Source organism: Oncorhynchus mykiss, chromosome 6 (genome assembly GCF_013265735.2).
Source record: "Oncorhynchus mykiss isolate Arlee chromosome 6, USDA_OmykA_1.1, whole genome shotgun sequence".
NCBI classification, from domain to species: Eukaryota; Metazoa; Chordata; class Actinopteri; order Salmoniformes; family Salmonidae; genus Oncorhynchus; species Oncorhynchus mykiss.
Window position 1 is genome coordinate 46,884,539 of NC_048570.1, and position 18,982 is coordinate 46,903,520.

Here is an 18,982-nt window from a genome sequence, read left to right on the forward strand (position 1 = left end):
GAAGTGTTTGACCGCCCAGACTGTCGACACCAGCGCTTTTTCACAGTCTGAGTACTTGAGTTCAGCAGGGTTGAGTGTTTTGCTCGCGTCAGCAACCACACGTTTGTCTTGGCCGTATTTCTGGTACAACCCATCACTAAGGCATTGCTTGGAGAAACCAACTTCCAAAAATAACGTCTTGTCTTTGTTGGGGTATACCAGGCAGGGTGCCTCGCAAAGCAGGTTTTTCAAAGAAGACACAGATTTGTCGTGAGTGCCATCCCAAATGATGGCACTTCTTTCTGAAGAAGATGGGTCAAAGGCGTTGACAAGTCAGCGTTGTTTTTGATTAATTGACGGGCGTAATTACATACTCCCAAGAAACTGCGCACCTCATGAAGGTTTGTAGGTATTTTGATGTTGTGGACTGCTTGGATTCTGTTAGTAGACTGTGGCAGGATGCCCTCAGCACAGACCAGAAGTCCAATGTAGTTTACCTTGGTCCTGCACCATTGTCCTTTCATATTTGCCAACTTCGCCCCAGCTGCCCCGAGTTGGGTGAGAACGTGGTCCATCTCGTTGAGGTGATGTAACAATGTCTCCCTTCTCATGAGAACGTCGTCCACATAGATTATCGTCCCCATGGAGGCTGCATCTGGCATTGCCTTGTGCACGAAGATGTTGAACTCTGAAGGGGAGTTTGCATACCCGAACGGGCAACGATTGAACGTGAAGAGCTTGTTCGAGAAAGAGAAAGCCAACGTGTTGGTCACGACGGTCAACTGTCATGGCCGACTAGACTATGAAACCAGCTTGTTGAGTTGTCTATAGTCAATGGCGACAGTTACCCGTTGCTTTCAAAACGGGCCACACGAGAGCGCTGTACTTACTGTTACATTCCTTGATTATCTGTTTAGCTAATAGGGAGTTGAAAGTCTCTTGTACCGCTGCGTTCCCCGCAATCAGAATTTTGTATCGTCACACAAACGTAGGAGCTGCTCCGGGTGGCGTAGGAATACGCACCACATGAATACCCATAACACCTCAATCTCGTGAGTCTGTTGACCTGTGTTTGTTAAACAATTCCCGCAACTGATGTTGTTCAGTGTGATTGACAAGTGCGTCAGCTTCCGACAGTAGCTGTAGTACCTGTGCATATGGTTCGGCGATATCGTACAGGTCTTCATCAGGTGGTGACGGCATGTCAACGGTGGGGGAATCATCTGCAGGAGGAGATCCGTTATCGTCATCTGTGACAATGTGGTATATGAACAGCTGGTTGTCAGAATCTACAGTGCCTTGCGAAAGTATTCGGCCCCCTTGAACTTTGCGACCTTTTGCCACATTTCAGGCTTCAAACATAAAGATATAAAACTGTATTTTTTTGTGAAGAATCAACAACAAGTGGGACACAATCATGAAGTGGAACGACAATTATTGGATATTTAAAACTTTTTTAACAAATCAAAAACTGAAAAATTGGGCGTGCAAAATTATTCAGCCCCCTTAAGTTAATACTTTGTAGCGAGCGCCACCTTTTGCTGCGATTACAGCTGTAAGTCGCTTGGGGTATGTCTCTATCAGTTTTGCACATCGAGAGACTGAAATTTTTTCCCATTCCTCCTTGCAAAACAGCTCGAGCTCAGTGAGGTTGGATGGAGAGCATTTGTGAACAGCAGTTTTCAGTTCTTTCCACAGATTCTCATTTGGATTCAGGTCTGGACTTTGACTTGGCCATTCTAACACCTGGATATGTTTATTTTTGAACCATTCCATTGTAGATTTTGCTTTATCTTTTGGATCATTGTCTTGTTGGAAGACAAATCTCCGTCCCAGTCTCAGGTCTTTTGCAGACTCCATCAGGTTTTCTTCCAGAATGGTCCTGTATTTGGCTCCATCCATCTTCCCATCAATTTTAACCATCTTCCCTGTCCCTGCTGAAGAAAAGCAGGCCCAAACCATGATGCTGCCACCACCATGTTTGACAGTGTTCAGGGTGATGAGCTGTGTTGCTTTTACGCCAAACATAACGTTTTGCATTGTTGCCAAAAAGTTAAATGTTGGTTTCATCTGACCAGAGCACCTTCTTCCACATGTTTGGTGTGTCTCACAGGTGGCTTGTGGAAAACTTTAAACAACACTTTTTATGGATATCTTTAAGAAATGTCTTTCTTCTTGCCACTCTTCCATAAAGGCCAGATTTGTGCGATATACGACTGATTGTTGTCCTATGGACAGAGTCTCCCACCTCAGCTGTAGATCTCTGCAGTTCATCCAGAGTGATCATGGGCCTCTTGGCTGCATCTCTGATCAGTCTGCATTTATACGGAGACTTGATTACACACAGGTGGATTGTATTTATCATCATTAGTCATTTAGGTCAACATTGGATCATTCAGAGATCCTCACTGAACTTCTGGAGAGAGTTTGCTGCACTGAAAGTAAAGGGGCTGAATAATTTTGCACGCCCAATTTTTCAGTTTTTGATTTGTTAAAAAAGTTTGAAATATCCAATAAATGTCGTTCCACTTCATGATTGTGTCCCACTTATTGTTGATTCTTCACAAAAAAATACAGTTTTATATATTTATGTTTGAAGCCTGAAATGTGGCAAAAGGTCGTAAAGTTCAAGGGGGCCGAATACTTTCGCAAGGCACATCAGTCAGAAGAATATCTTATTGATTGATGGACGCTGACTGGATGGCTGACTTTTGTCTGTTTGCAATACATTTAAACAGTGATGAACCATCACCAAATTGACATGCTGAAATTAACACCAACGAGTATTGGAGAGGAACCACTATCACTGCCCGGCCATCCCGAGTTCAACGGGCCAGTCAATTGGGCATTTCTGCAGTATATTAGAGCATGCCAAATTCTTGATGGTAAATACCCATTGTAAGACACTGCAAATGCATAGCCATGCACCTGTTAATCTGAATGGGTTACCAGGAGCACATTTTTTAAATGTTTTTTTTAATGCCTTTAGTGGGTGCAAGGGGTCCATGGCCGAGTAGAGAGCATCCCCCAACCGTGCCCATCCAATAGCGGGCGCCCATGGTCATTTTTGTAATATTGTAGGGCTTCCTTCATGCCACTTTTCATGATGGTGCTAGCAGCCACCTGAGTGAGTGCTTGCTTGCTACCAACCGGAACATTATGATAGCCAAGACCAACAACACAAACAAACAGACTATACAGCAACAAGTAGTGAGTGAAGTTACAAACAGACTATACTAAACAAGATAAATGTCTTACCTGTGAATAAATATTTTCCACTCACATAGCTACTTGTAGCCTACTTGGTGCCAACGCCCACGTTACTGACCCAGTATTGTCATTGTCCCCACATTTCTCACTCTTCTGCACCGAATAGCCTGAAGCCACAGGGGTCTTCTCACAGGCTCTATTTCCCTATGTGGGAGCATTGCGAACCAAAGGTCGTGATTTTCTTTACCTGGTTACATGTACATTGAACAACACAGCAGCTTTTAAGGCATGTTTTGTTATTTCTGTAAAAAGGAAAATTGACGTCAAAGTTGGTTCTTTTACAATGGGGGTCAATGGTAAAGAATTTTTGTTTTCCCCAATTTGTGGGCGTGGTCAAGTGTAATTCCATTTTATGATGTGAATATCAACTCGGTGTATAGTTTAGGGACTTAACCTTAATCCAGTCGTAAATATAATATAATTATGAACCTAGATTTACAGCGTCTAGATTAGGTCTAATGTAAGAGTAATTTAAACCATGTTGGTGCAACCCACCCTAATAGTGTAGGTTACAGAGCAGATCTAAGGTTGTGCTAATGGTTAAGATTTAGGAAAGGTAACTGATGTTGGATATGTACCACAGGCGGCAGGTGGTACAGGGAGGTGGTAATTAGGGAGGGTGGGCTCATAGTAATGGCTGGAACTGTCACACCCTGACCATAGAGAGCCATTGTTTCTCTATGGTATTGTAGGTCAGGGTGTGACTGGGGTGTTCTAGTTTATTATTTCTATGTGGGGTTCTAGGTTTATTTTCTATGTTGGTGATTTGTATGATTCCCAATTAGAGGCAGCTGGTAATCGTTGTCTCTATTGGGGATCATATTTAAGTAGTGTTTGTTCCCAGCTGTGGGATATTGTATTTTTGTACTTTGAGTTGGTGTATGTAGCACCTCTGTAGTCACGGTTCGTTGTTTGTTTCTTGTTTTGTTGTTTTTGTTAAGTTTCACTATTAATAAATGATGTGGAACTCAACATTCGCTGCGCCTTGGTCCGTGTCTCTACAAACAGCCATGACCAGGAACGGATTAAATGGAATCAAACACATGATTTCCATGTGTTTGATACCATTCCATTCACTCCATTCCATAATTTTTCATTTTTATGAGCTGTCCTCCCCTCACCAGCCTCCTGTGATCTATAGATTAGTTGACCTATCCCACTAAGCAGAACTCAGACATGCTGATATAAATAGGCCAGTCTGTGAGACTCGCTGCTGTTTTTCTTTTTTATAACATCAACATTACAGTTCCTAAAGTAGGGTATGGTTACACTGAGACGCATGATCAATGATGAAATCATATATGACCTAGTCATTGTGCGTTTTTGTTGTTCAAAAGTTAAAATAATCTCAACTTCTTTTGGAGTTGCATATGTTCAAAGGTGGACATATTGAACACAAGAACGATGAGCAAAAATCCCAGAACCACACGGGGGGACCTAGTGAATGACCTGCAGAGAGCTGGGACCAAAGTAACAAAGCCTACCATCAGTAACACACTACGCCGCCAGGGACTCAAATCCTGCAGTGCCAGACGTGTCCCCCTGCTTAAGCCAGTACATGTCCAGGCTCGTCTGAAGTTTGCTAGAGAGCATTTGGATGATCCAGAAGAAGATTGGGAGAATGTCATATGGTCAGATGAAACCAAAATATAACTTTTTTGTAAAAACTCAACTCGTCGTTTTTGGAGGACAAAGAATGCTGAGTTGCATCCAAAGAACACCATACCTACTGTGAAGCATGGTTGGTGGAAACATCATGCTTTGGGGCTGTTTTTCTGCAAAGGGACCAGGACGACTGAGCAGTGTAAAGGAAAGAATGAATGGGGCCATGTATCGTGAGATTTTGAGTGAAAACCTCCTTCCATCAGCAAGGGCATTGAAGATAAAACGTGGCTGGGTCTTTCAGCATGACAATTTTCCCAAACACACCGCCCGGGCAACGAAGGAGTGGCTTCGTAAGAAGCATTTCAAGGTCCTGGAGTGGCCTAGCCAGTCTCCAGATCTCAACCCCATAGAAAATCTTTGGAGGGAGTTGAAAGTCCATGTTGCCCAGCAACAGCCCCAAAACATCACTGCTCTAGAGGAGATCTGCATGGAGGAATGGGCCAAAATACCAGCAAGAGTGTGTGAAAACCTTGTGAAGACTTACAGAAAACGTTTGACCTCTGTCATTGCCAACAAAGGGTATATAACAAAGTATTGAGATAAACTTTTGTTATTGACCAAATACTTTATTTCCACCATAATTTGCAAATGAATTAATTAAAAATCCTACAATGTGATTTTCTGATTTTTTTTTCTCATTTTGTCTGTCATAGTTGAAGTGTACCTATGATGAAAATTACAGGCCTCTCTCATCTTTTTAAGTGGGAGAACTTGCACAATTGGTGGCTGACTAAATACTTTTTTGCCCCACTGTATGTGTATGTGTACAGCGCGTGGATGCATGTGTGTGTGTGTATGTATGTCTCATGCTGGTGTGTGTATGTTCTCTTCCAGGTGGAGTGTCCTAGGTCAGAGTGTTTTGAGTCTCTGTCTGCCATGGAGCTGGCTGAACAGATCACACTACTGGACCACATCGTCTTCAGGAGTATCCCCTATGAGTGAGTCTGTCACCTCATATCCTAAAGTGATGATATCATTTCTTGTGAGGATCTCATATCAGTATGTGTTGTCTCTCTGTCAGGGAGTTCCTGGGGCAGGGCTGGATGAAGGTGGATAAGTCTGAGAGGACTCCCTACATCATGAAGACCAGCCAGCACTTCAATGATGTGAGATTGTGTGTGTGTGTGTCTTTACTTTCTTTGGAGGCCTCCCACTGGGCAAAAACTGGGTGAATCAACTTGGTTTCCACATAATTTCAACGCCAAAAATCAATGTCATGACGTTGAATCAACTTGGAAAACTGATTGGACTTTCAAAAAGTCATCAATGTAAGGGCAGTATTTTCCCCCCCAACTTTTAACCTAAATCCAATGACATGGTGCCATTTTTTTGTTGATATCTCGTTGAATTCAGGTTAGTTGACAACTGAACCAAATGTAAATCAAAACTAGACGTTGAACTGACGTCTGTGCCCAGTGGGCTATACTTAAAGTGAGTGTGTCTCCTCTTTTCCTCTCTGCTTTCCACCCCCTGTCTCTTTCTCTCCCTTTCTCTCTCTCTCTCTCTGTCTTTTCCCCTTTCACCCTCCTCTAGATGAGTAACCTGGTGGCGTCTCAAATCATGACCCATACTGACGTGGGCTCCAGGGCCAACTCTATTGAAAAATGGGTGGCTGTGGCCGACATCTGCCGCTGCCTCAACAACTACAATGGAGTCTTAGAGATCACCTCAGCTCTGAACCGCAGCGCCATCTACAGGTTGAAGAAGACATGGGCCAAAGTCTGCAAACAGGTGGGAAATTGTTCTAATTCTTTACCCTTCTCCAGAGGTCTGCACTCAATCACTCTCCCTTGCCCTTAGATCTACTAAGCTAACTGTCATGACGTATTATTGTTAATGTGATGACATGCTATTTATCGAATGATTAACTATGTTTAGAATTACGTGATTAAATTAATTAACTCGGTAACCTGGGGCACCACAGGAAAAGTTTGTTTAAAGAGGTAACGTTTCATCAGTCTCATTCTGAACGTCGGATAATTCGTAAATCTGCACAAACTCGGGTCTTTCCGTACCACACAAATTGAGTTGATTATTTATTTACTAACAAGTTAAATGGTAACATAGGATACACATACACACACACACACAGTCTAGGCTATTGATTAGAACCTAATACAATGGCAACAGGTCCCTAGCGGTCCAACACAATATGACACGTGTTACACAAGATGGAGATTTAAAGAAAGAGAGAGAGAGAGAAAGAGAGAAAGTGCATGAGAGAAAAGCACACTTAGATACATTTGTAAACTATGCTTAGGTTAGCTCTAACACCTTGCCCCGAACTGTCACTCTTATGGGTCAGAATGTATTTACATGTTGAAGGTCTCCGTTGGGTATCTCTTTGTGGACCGAGTTCTGCTTAGTGGGATTGGTTTGGCCGACGCCCTTTTCTTTTCGATGGCCGAGTCTCCTTCGTTACTGCGTGTAAGTCTCTGATTGTCCACACAATGTTCTTTCTCTTGGTTGTCTGTTGCCTTGCACTTGTTCTGTGAGAGTAGTCTTCTTAGGAGGCTAATCAGCTGTGTCAACGCTCCCAGCTTGGGTAGGAGGGCCGTGTTGATAACCGATGATTTGAAGAGAATAACCGGTTGGTCTTTCTTGAATTCACCTTCTCAGATACAGTACTTAGATACAGTACAGAATCGCTACTCCACCATGAACTTTATTTTTTTTGTCAATCTTGTGTTGTGTTTCAGGGTCACGACTAGTCGTAAACCTCGGCTGCAGCGCGTGGTAAACTTAGTCTGCATGTAAAATTCTTAACTCACATGTTTTATTCCCTCGGGTCTAAAAGGGGCATTTCGGTCTTTATGACATGCTCTCTGGGTTTCCAGGTATTAGAACAAACCTTGCCTTGTAACGAGCTATGCCCCAGGAAACCCAGAGAACATGTCATGAAGACAGAAACTAAAATCTTGTTTAGACAACTAAAATCACAGATCATCGTTACAAAAACATTCTCTTTGATCTGGATATTTTCTACAAAATGCACAGTATGCAAACATTATGAAAACTGTTCAAGTTACAATGTTTTCATTATAACGTTGTCGTGTAATTTATAATAACATAACAAAAACGACATTCATTTTCATATTCCATCTATCATTGTTACCACCATTTTGGCTGATGAAATATAATGTCCCGAAGTCCATTTATTGCATGTTACAGTTCTGAGGTAGATTCTCCATAAGGCACACACATTCCAGTATGTCACATTAGAGACAAGGAAGGAGTTGGGCTGCTGCCTTATAATTTACGATGGGCGTGTGGTTATAACCCCCCCCCCCCCCCCCCCCCCCCCCATCAATCCCTCTATACAGTTGAAGTCAGAAGTTTACATACACTTAGGTTAGAGTCATTAAAACTCATTTTTCAACCACTCCATGTAACGGTATTCGTCGTCTGAAGAAGAGGAATCATCGGACCAAAGCTCAGCGTGGTAAGTGTTCATGCTTTCTTTATTAAAACTGAACACTATAAAAAAAATAACAAAGGGAATAACCGAAACAGTCCTGAAAGGTGCAAAAAACTAAACAGAAATGAACTACCCACAAAAACCCTTTGGGAAAAAGCTACCTGTGGTTCCCAATCAGAGACAATGATAGACAGCTGTCCCTGATTGAGAACCATACCCGGCCAAAACAAAGAAATACAAAAACATTAAAAAAGGAACATAGAATGCCCACCCGAATCACACCCTGACCAAACCAAAATAGAAAGCTCTAAGGTCAGTTAACAAAGTTAACAAATTTCTTGTTAACAAACGATAGTTTTGGCAAGTCGGTTAGGACATCTACTTTGTGCATGACACAAGTAATTTAAAAAAAAATTGTTCAGAGAGATTATTTCACTTATACAGTGCCTTGCGAAAGTATTCGGCCCCCTTGAACTTTGCGACCTTTTGCCACATTTCAGGCTTCAAACATAAAGATATAAAACTGTATTTTTTTGTGAAGAATCAACAACAAGTGGGAGACAATCATGAAGTGGAACGACATTTATTGGATATTTCAAACTTTTTTAACAAATCAAAAACTGAAAAATTGGGCGTGCAAAATTATTCAGCCCCCTTAAGTTAATACTTTGTAGCGGCACCTTTTGCTGCGATTACAGCTGTAAGTTGCTTGGGGTATGTCTCTATCAGTTTTGCACATTGAGAGACTGAAATTTTTTCCCATTCCTCCTTTCAAAACAGCTCGAGCTCAGTGAGGTTGGATGGAGAGCATTTGTGAACAACAGTTTTCAGTTCTTTCCACAGATTCTCGATTGGATTCAGGTCTGGACTTTGACTTGGCCATTCTAACACCTGGATATGTTTATTTTTGAACCATTCCATTGTAGATTTTGCTTTATGTTTTGGATCATTGTCTTGTTGGAAGACAAATCTCCGTCCCAGTCTCAGGTCTTTTGCAGACTCCATCAGGTTTTCTTCCAGAATGGTCCTGTATTTGGCTCCATCCATCTACCCATCAATTTTAACCATCTTCCCTGTCCCTGCTGAAGAAAAGCAGGCCCAAACCATGATGCTGCCACCACCATGTTTGACAGTGGGGATGGTGTGTTCAGCTGTGTTGCTTTTACGCCAAACATAACGTTTTGCATTGTTGCCAAAAAGTTCAATTTTTGTTTCATCTGACCAGAGCACCTTCTTCCACATGTTTGGTGTGTCTCCCAGGTGGCTTGTGGCAAACTTTAAACTACACTTTTTATGGATATCTTTAAGAAATGTCTTTCTTCTTGCCACTCTTCCATAAAGGCCAGATTTGTGCAATATACGACTGATTGTTGTCCTATGGACAGAGTCTCCCACCTCAGCTGTAGATCTCTGCAGTTCATCCAGAGTGATCATGGGCCTCTTGGCTGCATCTCTGATCAGTCTTCTCCTTGTATGAGCTGAAAGTTTAGAGGGACGGCCAGGTCTTGGTAGATTTGCAGTGGTCTGATACTCCTTCCATTTCAATATTATCCCTTGCACAGTGCTCCTTGGGATGTTTAAAGCTTGGGAAATATTTTTGTATCCAAATCCGGCTTTAAACTTCTTCACAACAGTATCTCGGACCTGCCTGGTGTGTTCCTTGTTCTTCATGATGCTCTCTGCGCTTTTGACGGACCTCTGAGACTATCACAGTGCAGGTGCATTTATACGGAGACTTGATTACACACAGGTGGATTATATTTATCATCATTAGTCATTTAGGTCAACATTGGATCATTCAGAGATCCTCACTGAACTTCTGGAGAGAGTTTGCTGCACTGAAAGTAAAGGGGCTGAATAATTTTGCACGCCCAATTTTTCAGTTTTTAATTTGTTAAAAAAGTATTAAATATCCAATAAATGTCGTTCCACTTCATGATTGTGTCCCACTTGTTGTTGATTCTTCACAAAAAAATACAGTTTTATATCTTTATGTTTCAAGCCTGAAATGTGGCAAATGGTCGCAAAGTTCAAGGGGGCCGAATACTTTCGCAAGGCACTGTATGTATCACAATTCCAGTGGGTCAGAAGTTTACATACACTAAGTTGACTGTGCCTTTAAACAGCTTGGAAAATTCCAGAAAATTATGTCATGGGTTTAGAAGCTTCTGATAGGCTAATTGACATCATTTGAGTCAATTGGAGGTGTACCTGTGGATGTATTACAAGCTCTACCTTCAAACTCAGTGCCTCTTTGCTTGACAACATGGGAAGTTTAAAAGAAATCAGTCAAGATCTCAGAAAAAAAATTGTAGACCTCCACAAGTCCGGTTCATCATTTGGGGGAAATTTCCAAACACCCGAAGGTACCACATTCATCTGAACAAACAATTGTATGCAAGTATAAACACCATGGGACCACGCAGCCTTCATAACGCTCAGGATGAAGATGTGTTCTGTCTCCTAGAGATGCACGTACTTTGCTGTGAAAAGTGCAAATCAACCCAGAACAACAGCAAAGGACCTTGTGAAGAAACGGGTACAAACGTATCTATATCCACAGTAAAATGAGTCCTATATCGACACAACCTGAAAGGCTGCTCAGCAAGGAAGAAGCCACTGCTCCAAAACCGCCATATAAAAGCCAGACTACAGTTTGCAACTGCACATGGGGACAAAGATCATACTTTTTGGAGAAATGTCCTCTGGTCTGATGAAACAAAAATATAACTGTTTGGCCATAATGACCATCGTTATGTTTCGAGGAAAAAGGGGGAGGCTTGCAAGCCAAAGAACACCATCCCAACCTTGAAGGACAGGAGTGCAGCATCATGTTTTGGGGGTGCTTTGCTCTAGGAGGGACTGGTGCTCTTCACAAAATTGATGGCATCATGAGGGGGGAAATGATGTGCATATATGGAAGCAACATCTCAAGACATCAGTCAGGAAGTTAAAGCTTGGTTGCAAATGGGTCTTCCAAATGGACAATGACCCCAAGCATACATCCAAAGTTGTGGCAAAATTACTTAAGGACAACAAAGCCAAGGTATTGGAGTGGCCATCACAAAGCCCTGACCTCAATCCTATTGAAAATGTGTAGACAGAACTGAAAAAGCGTGTGCGAGCAAGGAGGCCTGCAAACCTGACTCAGTTACACCAGCTCTGTCGGGAGGAATGGGCCAAAATTCACCCAATGTATTTTGAGAAGTTTGTGAAGGCTACCTGAAACGTTTGACCTAAGTAAAACAATTTAAAGGCCAAATTCTAATTGAGTGTATGTAAACTTCTGACCCACTGGGAATGTGATGAAAGAAATAAAAGCTGAAATAAATAATTCGCTCTACTATTATTCTGACATTTCACATTCTTAAAATAAAGTGGCGATCCTAACTGACCTAAGATTTTTTTAAATTACTATAATTAAATGTCAGGAATTGTGAAAAACTGAGTTTAAATGCATTTGGCTAAAGTGTATGTGAACTTCCGACTTCAACTGTACCTCTCCCTCTCTGCGGGAGGGAGGAATATCTCTGTAGAACCGTGATCCTTTGTAACCTGATCCTCACAGGCCAGTCGTGACACTAACATATTTCATTTTTTCCAAATGGTCATTAAATTGATCATTTAACCATTTGATTTTAAATTATATAAAAAAATATTTTACAATTATTTGGTAAAACATTGAATTTGGCCTTTACTGCTATTGCCCATATAAATACATTGAATAACACATTTGTACGTGACAAAACAGACAGTCAAAAAATAAATCATATGGAATAAGGTTTTGAAATGTCTGTCCTATATCTGAGCGATATAAGAAAACTCAGGGATACATTTTTTTTTTAAAAGACGTTTTTATTCAAGGCACTTTTTACCCCCTATACACATTGTGCCATTTTTGCATCCCTGTACGGGGTTAATATCAGACGACTCGCAAACAGTTCGGATTTTACAGACAAGTTTGTGACGATTTTCATGTCCGGATCCTCTCATGTGTAGAAAACACAGCTTTCACAAGCCCCATGTTATGGAATGGGTGCAAGCTTTATATCGGCGGACTACACTACAATAAGGTAAGTCTCTAGCATAAGCACATGCTGTCCAATATTCAAAATGGTATCACTGTGTGACGCACGGGCACGTCAATCAACTTTATGCATTGGATTGGTGTAAGCATGGCTGGAGGGAGTTCCCACCATATTCCTCACCAACACTGTATTATTTTTAAATCCAGGAAGGGAAGTGTACGAGTGCACACTTCGGGAGAAAGGTAGAGCATTTTAATAATTTTTTTGCTAATAAAGCTTTGTTGAAGATCTGTTCTCAGATCTAATAGCGGTACACGGGGAAAGCTCCCCAGTATCCACTGGGAAGACTGGGTGGAGCTAAACACTTAGGGGTTAGCGAAAGGGGTAGAGGTGAGGGGTTGATTTCAGACCCTTATGAAAGTAGTTTGAGAATGAAACGTTGCTAAATAAGATCCATTCAATTGTTGAAAGCATCAAGAATACAAGTGTGCAAGAGTTTTATTTTTTTGTATTTGTTGATTTCAGACCAGACACATTAAAACATGGTTGTGTTTGGTTTTGACAGACTAAAGCCCTGATGGACAAGCTGCAGAAGACTGTGTCGTCTGAAGGGAGATTCAAAAACCTGAGGGAAACCCTGAAAAAGTGAGACACAAATCTTATTGATGAAAACTTTATTTTCAGTGAGGGAGGTGTGACCCAGAATATTTTGTCCCTAACTCTCTTCTTGTCTCCCTCCTACTTTTCTCTTCCCCAGTTGTAACCCTCCCAGTGTGCCCTACCTGGGTATGTACCTGACTGACCTAGCCTTTATCGAGGAAGGAACACCTAACTTCACTGAGGAGGGCTTGGTCAACTTCTCCAAGATGAGGATGGTAAACACACACACACACACACATGCACTCTGTATTTTCTCTCTGCATTGTTGGGAAGGGCCAGTAAAGTAAGAATTTCACTGTTAGTCTACCCCGGTTGTTTACGATGTATGTGACAAATAACATTTTATTTTATTTGACACACATTGTATTCCAATGTGAAATCACTTTCATCCCATAGAATACAGCATGAACAGGTTCAGTGAAGCTGCAGCACTGCTGTTTCCATTGATCTGCTATAGATTTAATTGAGTTCTGAGATATGTGATGAAGAGCTGTGATGAAAATGCTGTGTGTCCTAGATCTCCCACATCATCCGAGAGATCCGCCAGTTCCAGCAGACACCCTACAGGATAGAACACCAGCCTAAGGTACGCCTACTTACTAGACACTTTTTATATTGCCAATGGCTATTTTCCTAGTCTATTTTGCTTGTCTTCAGTGTGTACCCCTTCCCTCTCTCCAGGTGACTCAGTACCTGTTGGACAAGACTCTGATCATGGATGAGGACACTCTCTATGACCTCTCTCTTAAGATAGAGCCCCGCCTACCGGCCTGAGGGACAGTCACTGCGAGCAACGGGACCCTGGCAACCCTGTCCCTCTATGTGGGCAACACGCCTGCATACCTGGGATAATGAACGACAAAGAGAGAGTGGATTATTGAAGAGACAGAGAGAAAAAGAGAGCGAGAGAGAGAGAGAGAATTGAGAAGGAACGTAGGGAGAAAATCCTTGTTGTTTTTAGACGATGATGGGGTGATCTTTTGAATGTGTTTTCTGCGAGGAAGGGTAAACAGGAAGTGAGGTGTCATTGTGTGACCTCATCATCCCTCTCCCAGGGCGTGACATCATTGACGTGAAACATGGTTCTTCTGCCAGCAGATCATATCAGAGTTGGTGGAGATTGTTCAATCTTTGGGAAAATCTCAAATGGCACCCTGTTCCCCATGTAGGACTGCACTACTTAGGGAATAGGTTGCCATTGAGACACTTTTTTGTCTTTGAAATTTTTAAAAGGTGTATCGTAAGGAGATGAAATGTAGCATGTATAGCTCTAAGAGTCTGGACTTGTGTATGTTACGCTGTGCTGCTTTACTGTGCCATGTCCTTGAGCTGAAGCACCCATGCTTTCACACCAAATGGTGATCACTTGACTTTGCATGATCCTAACTGGGGTTTTAGTGTTTATTTGGCCTTGGTCCTGACCCCTGCATGTTAACATGCTTCACTCTCTTTGGTCTCTGAAGACTACACAACCACTATGCATCCCCATCCACCAATCATAAATCACTTTATTAGGAGGGTCGGACGGAATCTATGAGGGTAGAGTTTCAAACACACCTGCCGGAATTAACTCATACATTACTACTACTACACATACTAAATGTAACGATACTGGTAAATAGAAAATCCTTTTAAGATTCAGTCTGACTGTGGTAATGAGAAACTAAGTGCTTCAAAATGAATTTTGATTTAGAAACTGGGCGGCAGATACTGTAGCCAACTGGGTGGCAGGTAGCCTAGCGGTTAGTGCTTTGTGCCAGTAACTGAAAGGTCGCTTGTTAGAATACCTTAGCCAACAATCTGTTGATGTTCCCTTGAGCAAGACACTTAACCCTAATTTGCTCCAGGGGTGCCGTACTACTATGGCTGACCTTGTAAAACAACACATTTCACTGCACCGAACAGGTGTATGTGACAATAAAGTAAATAAATAAAAAAAGCTTCATTTGTAATAGTTTACCATTTATGTGCATCGTGTTGTTGAAATTGCTCTTCATAAATACTGAAATATTAATCTACAAACTGGTGACCGGTATCTGAAAGAATACAGTACAATCTGGTACTCCACATTCAGGCAAACGTTTTGATGTCTAATATCTTGTAAGCTCCACTAATTCTGTGGTTTGTCCATTTGAATGATGAGAATTAGACGCTTCAAATGTGCCTTTATTATAGATTTTTTTTCTGTAGGTAGATTCTCAGTCCTCTAAATATTCTAACAACAATACCAATCAATTCAGATGAACAAGTAATATTTCCCCCTCTTAAAATATTTTGCTGTCAAGTTAGCAAATTTCCATCTGTGGCATTCTTTGGTGAAGATTGTAGATCCCTAATAATAATGTATCTGCTCATTCAGATGGTATGGAATCATTGGGTAAATACAGTGCCTTGCGAAAGTATTCGGCCCCCTTGAACTTTGCGACCTTTTGCCACATTTCAGGCTTCAAACATAAAGATATAAAACTGTATTTTTTGTGAAGAATCAACAACAAGTGGGACACAATCATGAAGTGGAACGACATTTATTGGATATTTCAAACTTTTTTAACAAATCAAAAACTGAAAAATTGGGCGTGCAAAATTATTCAGCCCCTTTACTTTCAGTGCAGCAAACTCTCTCCAGAAGTTCAGTGAGGATCTCTGAATGATCCAATGTTGACCTAAATAACTAATGATGATAAATACAATCCACCTGTGTGTAATCAAGTCTCCGTATAAATGCACCTGCACTGTGATAGTCTCAGAGGTCCGTTAAAAGCGCAGAGAGCATCATGAAGAACAAGGAACACACCAGGCAGGTCCGAGATACTGTTGTGAAGAAGTTTAAAGCCGGATTTGGACACAAAAAGATTTCCCAAGCTTTAAACATCCCAAGGAGCACTGTGCAAGCGATAATATTGAAATGGAAGGAGTATCAGACCACTGCAAATCTACCAAGACCTGGCCGTCCCTCTAAACTTTCAGCTCATACAAGGAGAAGACTGATCAGAGATGCAGCCAAGAGGCCCATGATCACTCTGGATGAACTGCAGAGATCTACAGCTGAGCTGGGAGACTCTGTCCATAGGACAACAAACAGTCGTATATTGCACAAATCTGGCCTTTATGGAAGAGTGGCAAGAAGAAAGCCATTTCTTAAAGATATCCATAAAAAATGTAGTTTAAAGTTTGTCACAAGCCACCTGGGAGACACACCAAACATGTGGAAGAAGGTGCTCTGGTCAGATGAAACCAAAATTGAACTTTTTGGCAACAATGCAAAACGTTATGTTTGGCGTAAAAGCAACACAGCTCATCACCCTGATCACACCATCCCCACTGTCAAACATGGTGGTGGCAGCATCATGGTTTGGGCCTGCTTTTCTTCAGCAGGGACAGGGAAGATGGTTAAAATTGATGGGAAGATGGATGGAGCCAAATACAGGACCATTCTGGAAGAAAACCTGATGCAGTCTGCAAAAGACCTGAGACTGGGACGGAGATTTGTCTTCCAACAAGACAATGATCCAAAACATAAAGCAAAATCTACAATGGAATGGTTCAAAAATAAACATATCCAGGTGTTAGAATGGCCAAGTCAAAGTCCATACCTGAATCCAATCGAGAATCTGTGGAAAGAACTGAAAACTGCTGTTCACAAATGCTCTCCATCCAACCTCACTGAGCTCGAGCTGTTTTGCAAGGAGGAATGGGAAAAAATTTCAGTCTCTCGATGTGCAAAACTGATAGAGACATACCCCAAGCGACTTACAGCTGTAATCGCAGCAAAAGGTGGCGCTACAAAGTATTAACTTAAGGGGGCTGAATAATTTTGCATGCCCAATTTTTCAGTTTTTGATTTGTTAAAAAAGTTTGAAATATCCAATAAATGTCGTTCCACTTCATGATTGTGTCCCACTTGTTGTTGATTCTTCACAAAAAATACAGTTTTATATCTTTATGTTTGAAGCCTGAAATGTGGCAAAAGGTCGCAAAGTTCAAGGGGGCCGAATACTTTCGCAAGGCACTGTATCAATTGTTATTCCTTCATTCCTCAAATCCTTATCTCCTTCTCAAAGCACTTTGGAGCAAAAGATCCTCCTCTCAGAAGGAGGCAAGGAGAAATGACAAGGATAGAATTACGTAGAACTACATATAATTGAATAGGATCTCTTTGGGATCAAGGATATACAATTGAGATTCAGCCATATAAAACTATTGTACTGCCATGGAGTGAGGGTGGTTAAAGAGAAGTGACTTTATGTCCCTCTAGTGGCCCCAACATTCCCATGCTTTATCTGACAACAACACTTGTAGCACGTTCAGCAGGGCCTGTTCACAGCTTTACAATAACCACTCCTTATGCAGTTTGATGAGCATGTGGTCCTGTTGCAGTTTGCTCCTAATTGAAAAATGAAAACCCAGCAAACAAATGTTGGTTCCCAGAACGATGTGGGAAAGTCATTTTTCAAATAACCAAAGGAGAACCTCAAGGGAACACTATGGGGACATTATGAGCTAGCTGGGAATCCTTTGTTGTCCTCACAAATTTAATTTTGTCTTCATTGGCTTTACATGGTCACTTGAGTGTTCTAGTCTAGTCTATATGAGTCTGACAGTAGCTGTCTGCATGAAGCGATAGAGGTTGCTTTAGAGGTTACATACAGTTAATGCAGCTCTTGAGTTCCGATCATGGAATTCCGAACTCATCAGTACATCTTTACTTGGATTAAAACATATATATTTTACATTTTAGTCATTTAGCAGATGCTCTCATCCAGAGCAACTTACATTAGTGCATTCATCCCATACATCTTTTTTCTCAATATATTTAACTTAGATGTACATACATTTACATCTTTGTTAAAATGCATGTAATGCCTTAACATTTATTCCAGAGATGCATGTACATGCATTTGCATCTTTGTTAAAGTGCATGTAATGCCTGACAATTCCAGAAATGCATGACTACGACATCTAGTCGACAGGGTGGCCAAAGTGGTTCCTAATTCGGCATATGACATAGTCTGTCCCTTCAGAGGATTCTTAAATGACTCTTTACGTGTTGATCAATGGAGAATTTGCCACCAAAGCCAAAACTTTGGCACTAGCTAGGTTTCAATCCAATTGGCAACAGATTTCCATGTGAATATTATAAAATTGACGTAAAGAAAATATATGCATTTTCCAAACAGACTTGTGGCGTATAAAAATCAGTGAATGATGACGTAGTGCACACAAAATGTACTTTTTCGCTTAAGTTTACATGTACCGAATAAAAATCTACAGTTCAACGTGTTTCCATTGCATTTTCAACTCTACCAATAGTTTCCTCACAAAAGCTGTGTGCCTACTTTGGTCTTGGCACATGCACTCTAGCCTACAGTTCGTAGATACAGTGCGGGTAGGCTAGTCTACATGATGAGATTATTATGGATAAGAGCGAGAATATTTGTATTTGTCAAACGGCAGTCAAGATCATCATGTCACCTGAATCAGACCCTCAATATTTATTGGAAAGGAACATCAAGATTACTGTCACCACCCTGTGAAGATCATCATAAATGATTTCATCTGTAGCCTTATAAACTGCATGCTTTCCCGAGTCGTAGTGGGAGGACCACACACCATATTATTGCGTGACTCCAAGTTTACTTCAATTTGATTGTTATTATATATCAATATTTGCGCATAAAGGCGGTTCCACTGCCATGTCACGCATAATTAATTTAAGACACAAAATTAAGACACAAAAATATCCCACCAACGAACACATTTTCTGTCGGCATTTATAAAACTGAACCGAAACTTCCTGTTTCCATCACCGCTGTCTTGATTTTTTTTATATACGGTATGACTATACTCGTATAAAGACTGTGGATGCGAATATGGTTAGTGATGTCATTTAAATTATGGTTAAAAAAAACCATTTGATTTCACCCCAAAAAATTCTGTCATAAAGGGCACATGTACAACTTCA

At 41.2% G+C, this 18,982-nt stretch overlaps 1 protein-coding gene across 2 annotated transcripts in view; it reads left to right on the top strand.

Annotated features, from left to right (window-relative positions):
- Positions 1-15,466, top strand: part of rasgrf2b (Ras protein-specific guanine nucleotide-releasing factor 2b) — a 177,045-nt gene extending 161,579 nt beyond the window's left edge. For both annotated transcript variants that reach the window (XM_036980258.1, XM_036980260.1), the window contains 7 exons: positions 5,749-5,852; positions 5,936-6,020; positions 6,448-6,645; positions 12,926-13,005; positions 13,118-13,235; positions 13,538-13,606; positions 13,702-15,466. In XM_036980258.1, coding sequence (XP_036836153.1) covers positions 5,749-5,852; positions 5,936-6,020; positions 6,448-6,645; positions 12,926-13,005; positions 13,118-13,235; positions 13,538-13,606; positions 13,702-13,794 — 747 coding nt within the window. In that variant the 3' untranslated portion in view covers positions 13,795-15,466. The remainder of the gene's footprint in view (positions 1-5,748; positions 5,853-5,935; positions 6,021-6,447; positions 6,646-12,925; positions 13,006-13,117; positions 13,236-13,537; positions 13,607-13,701) is intronic.
- The last annotated feature ends 3,516 nt before the right edge of the window (positions 15,467-18,982 follow it).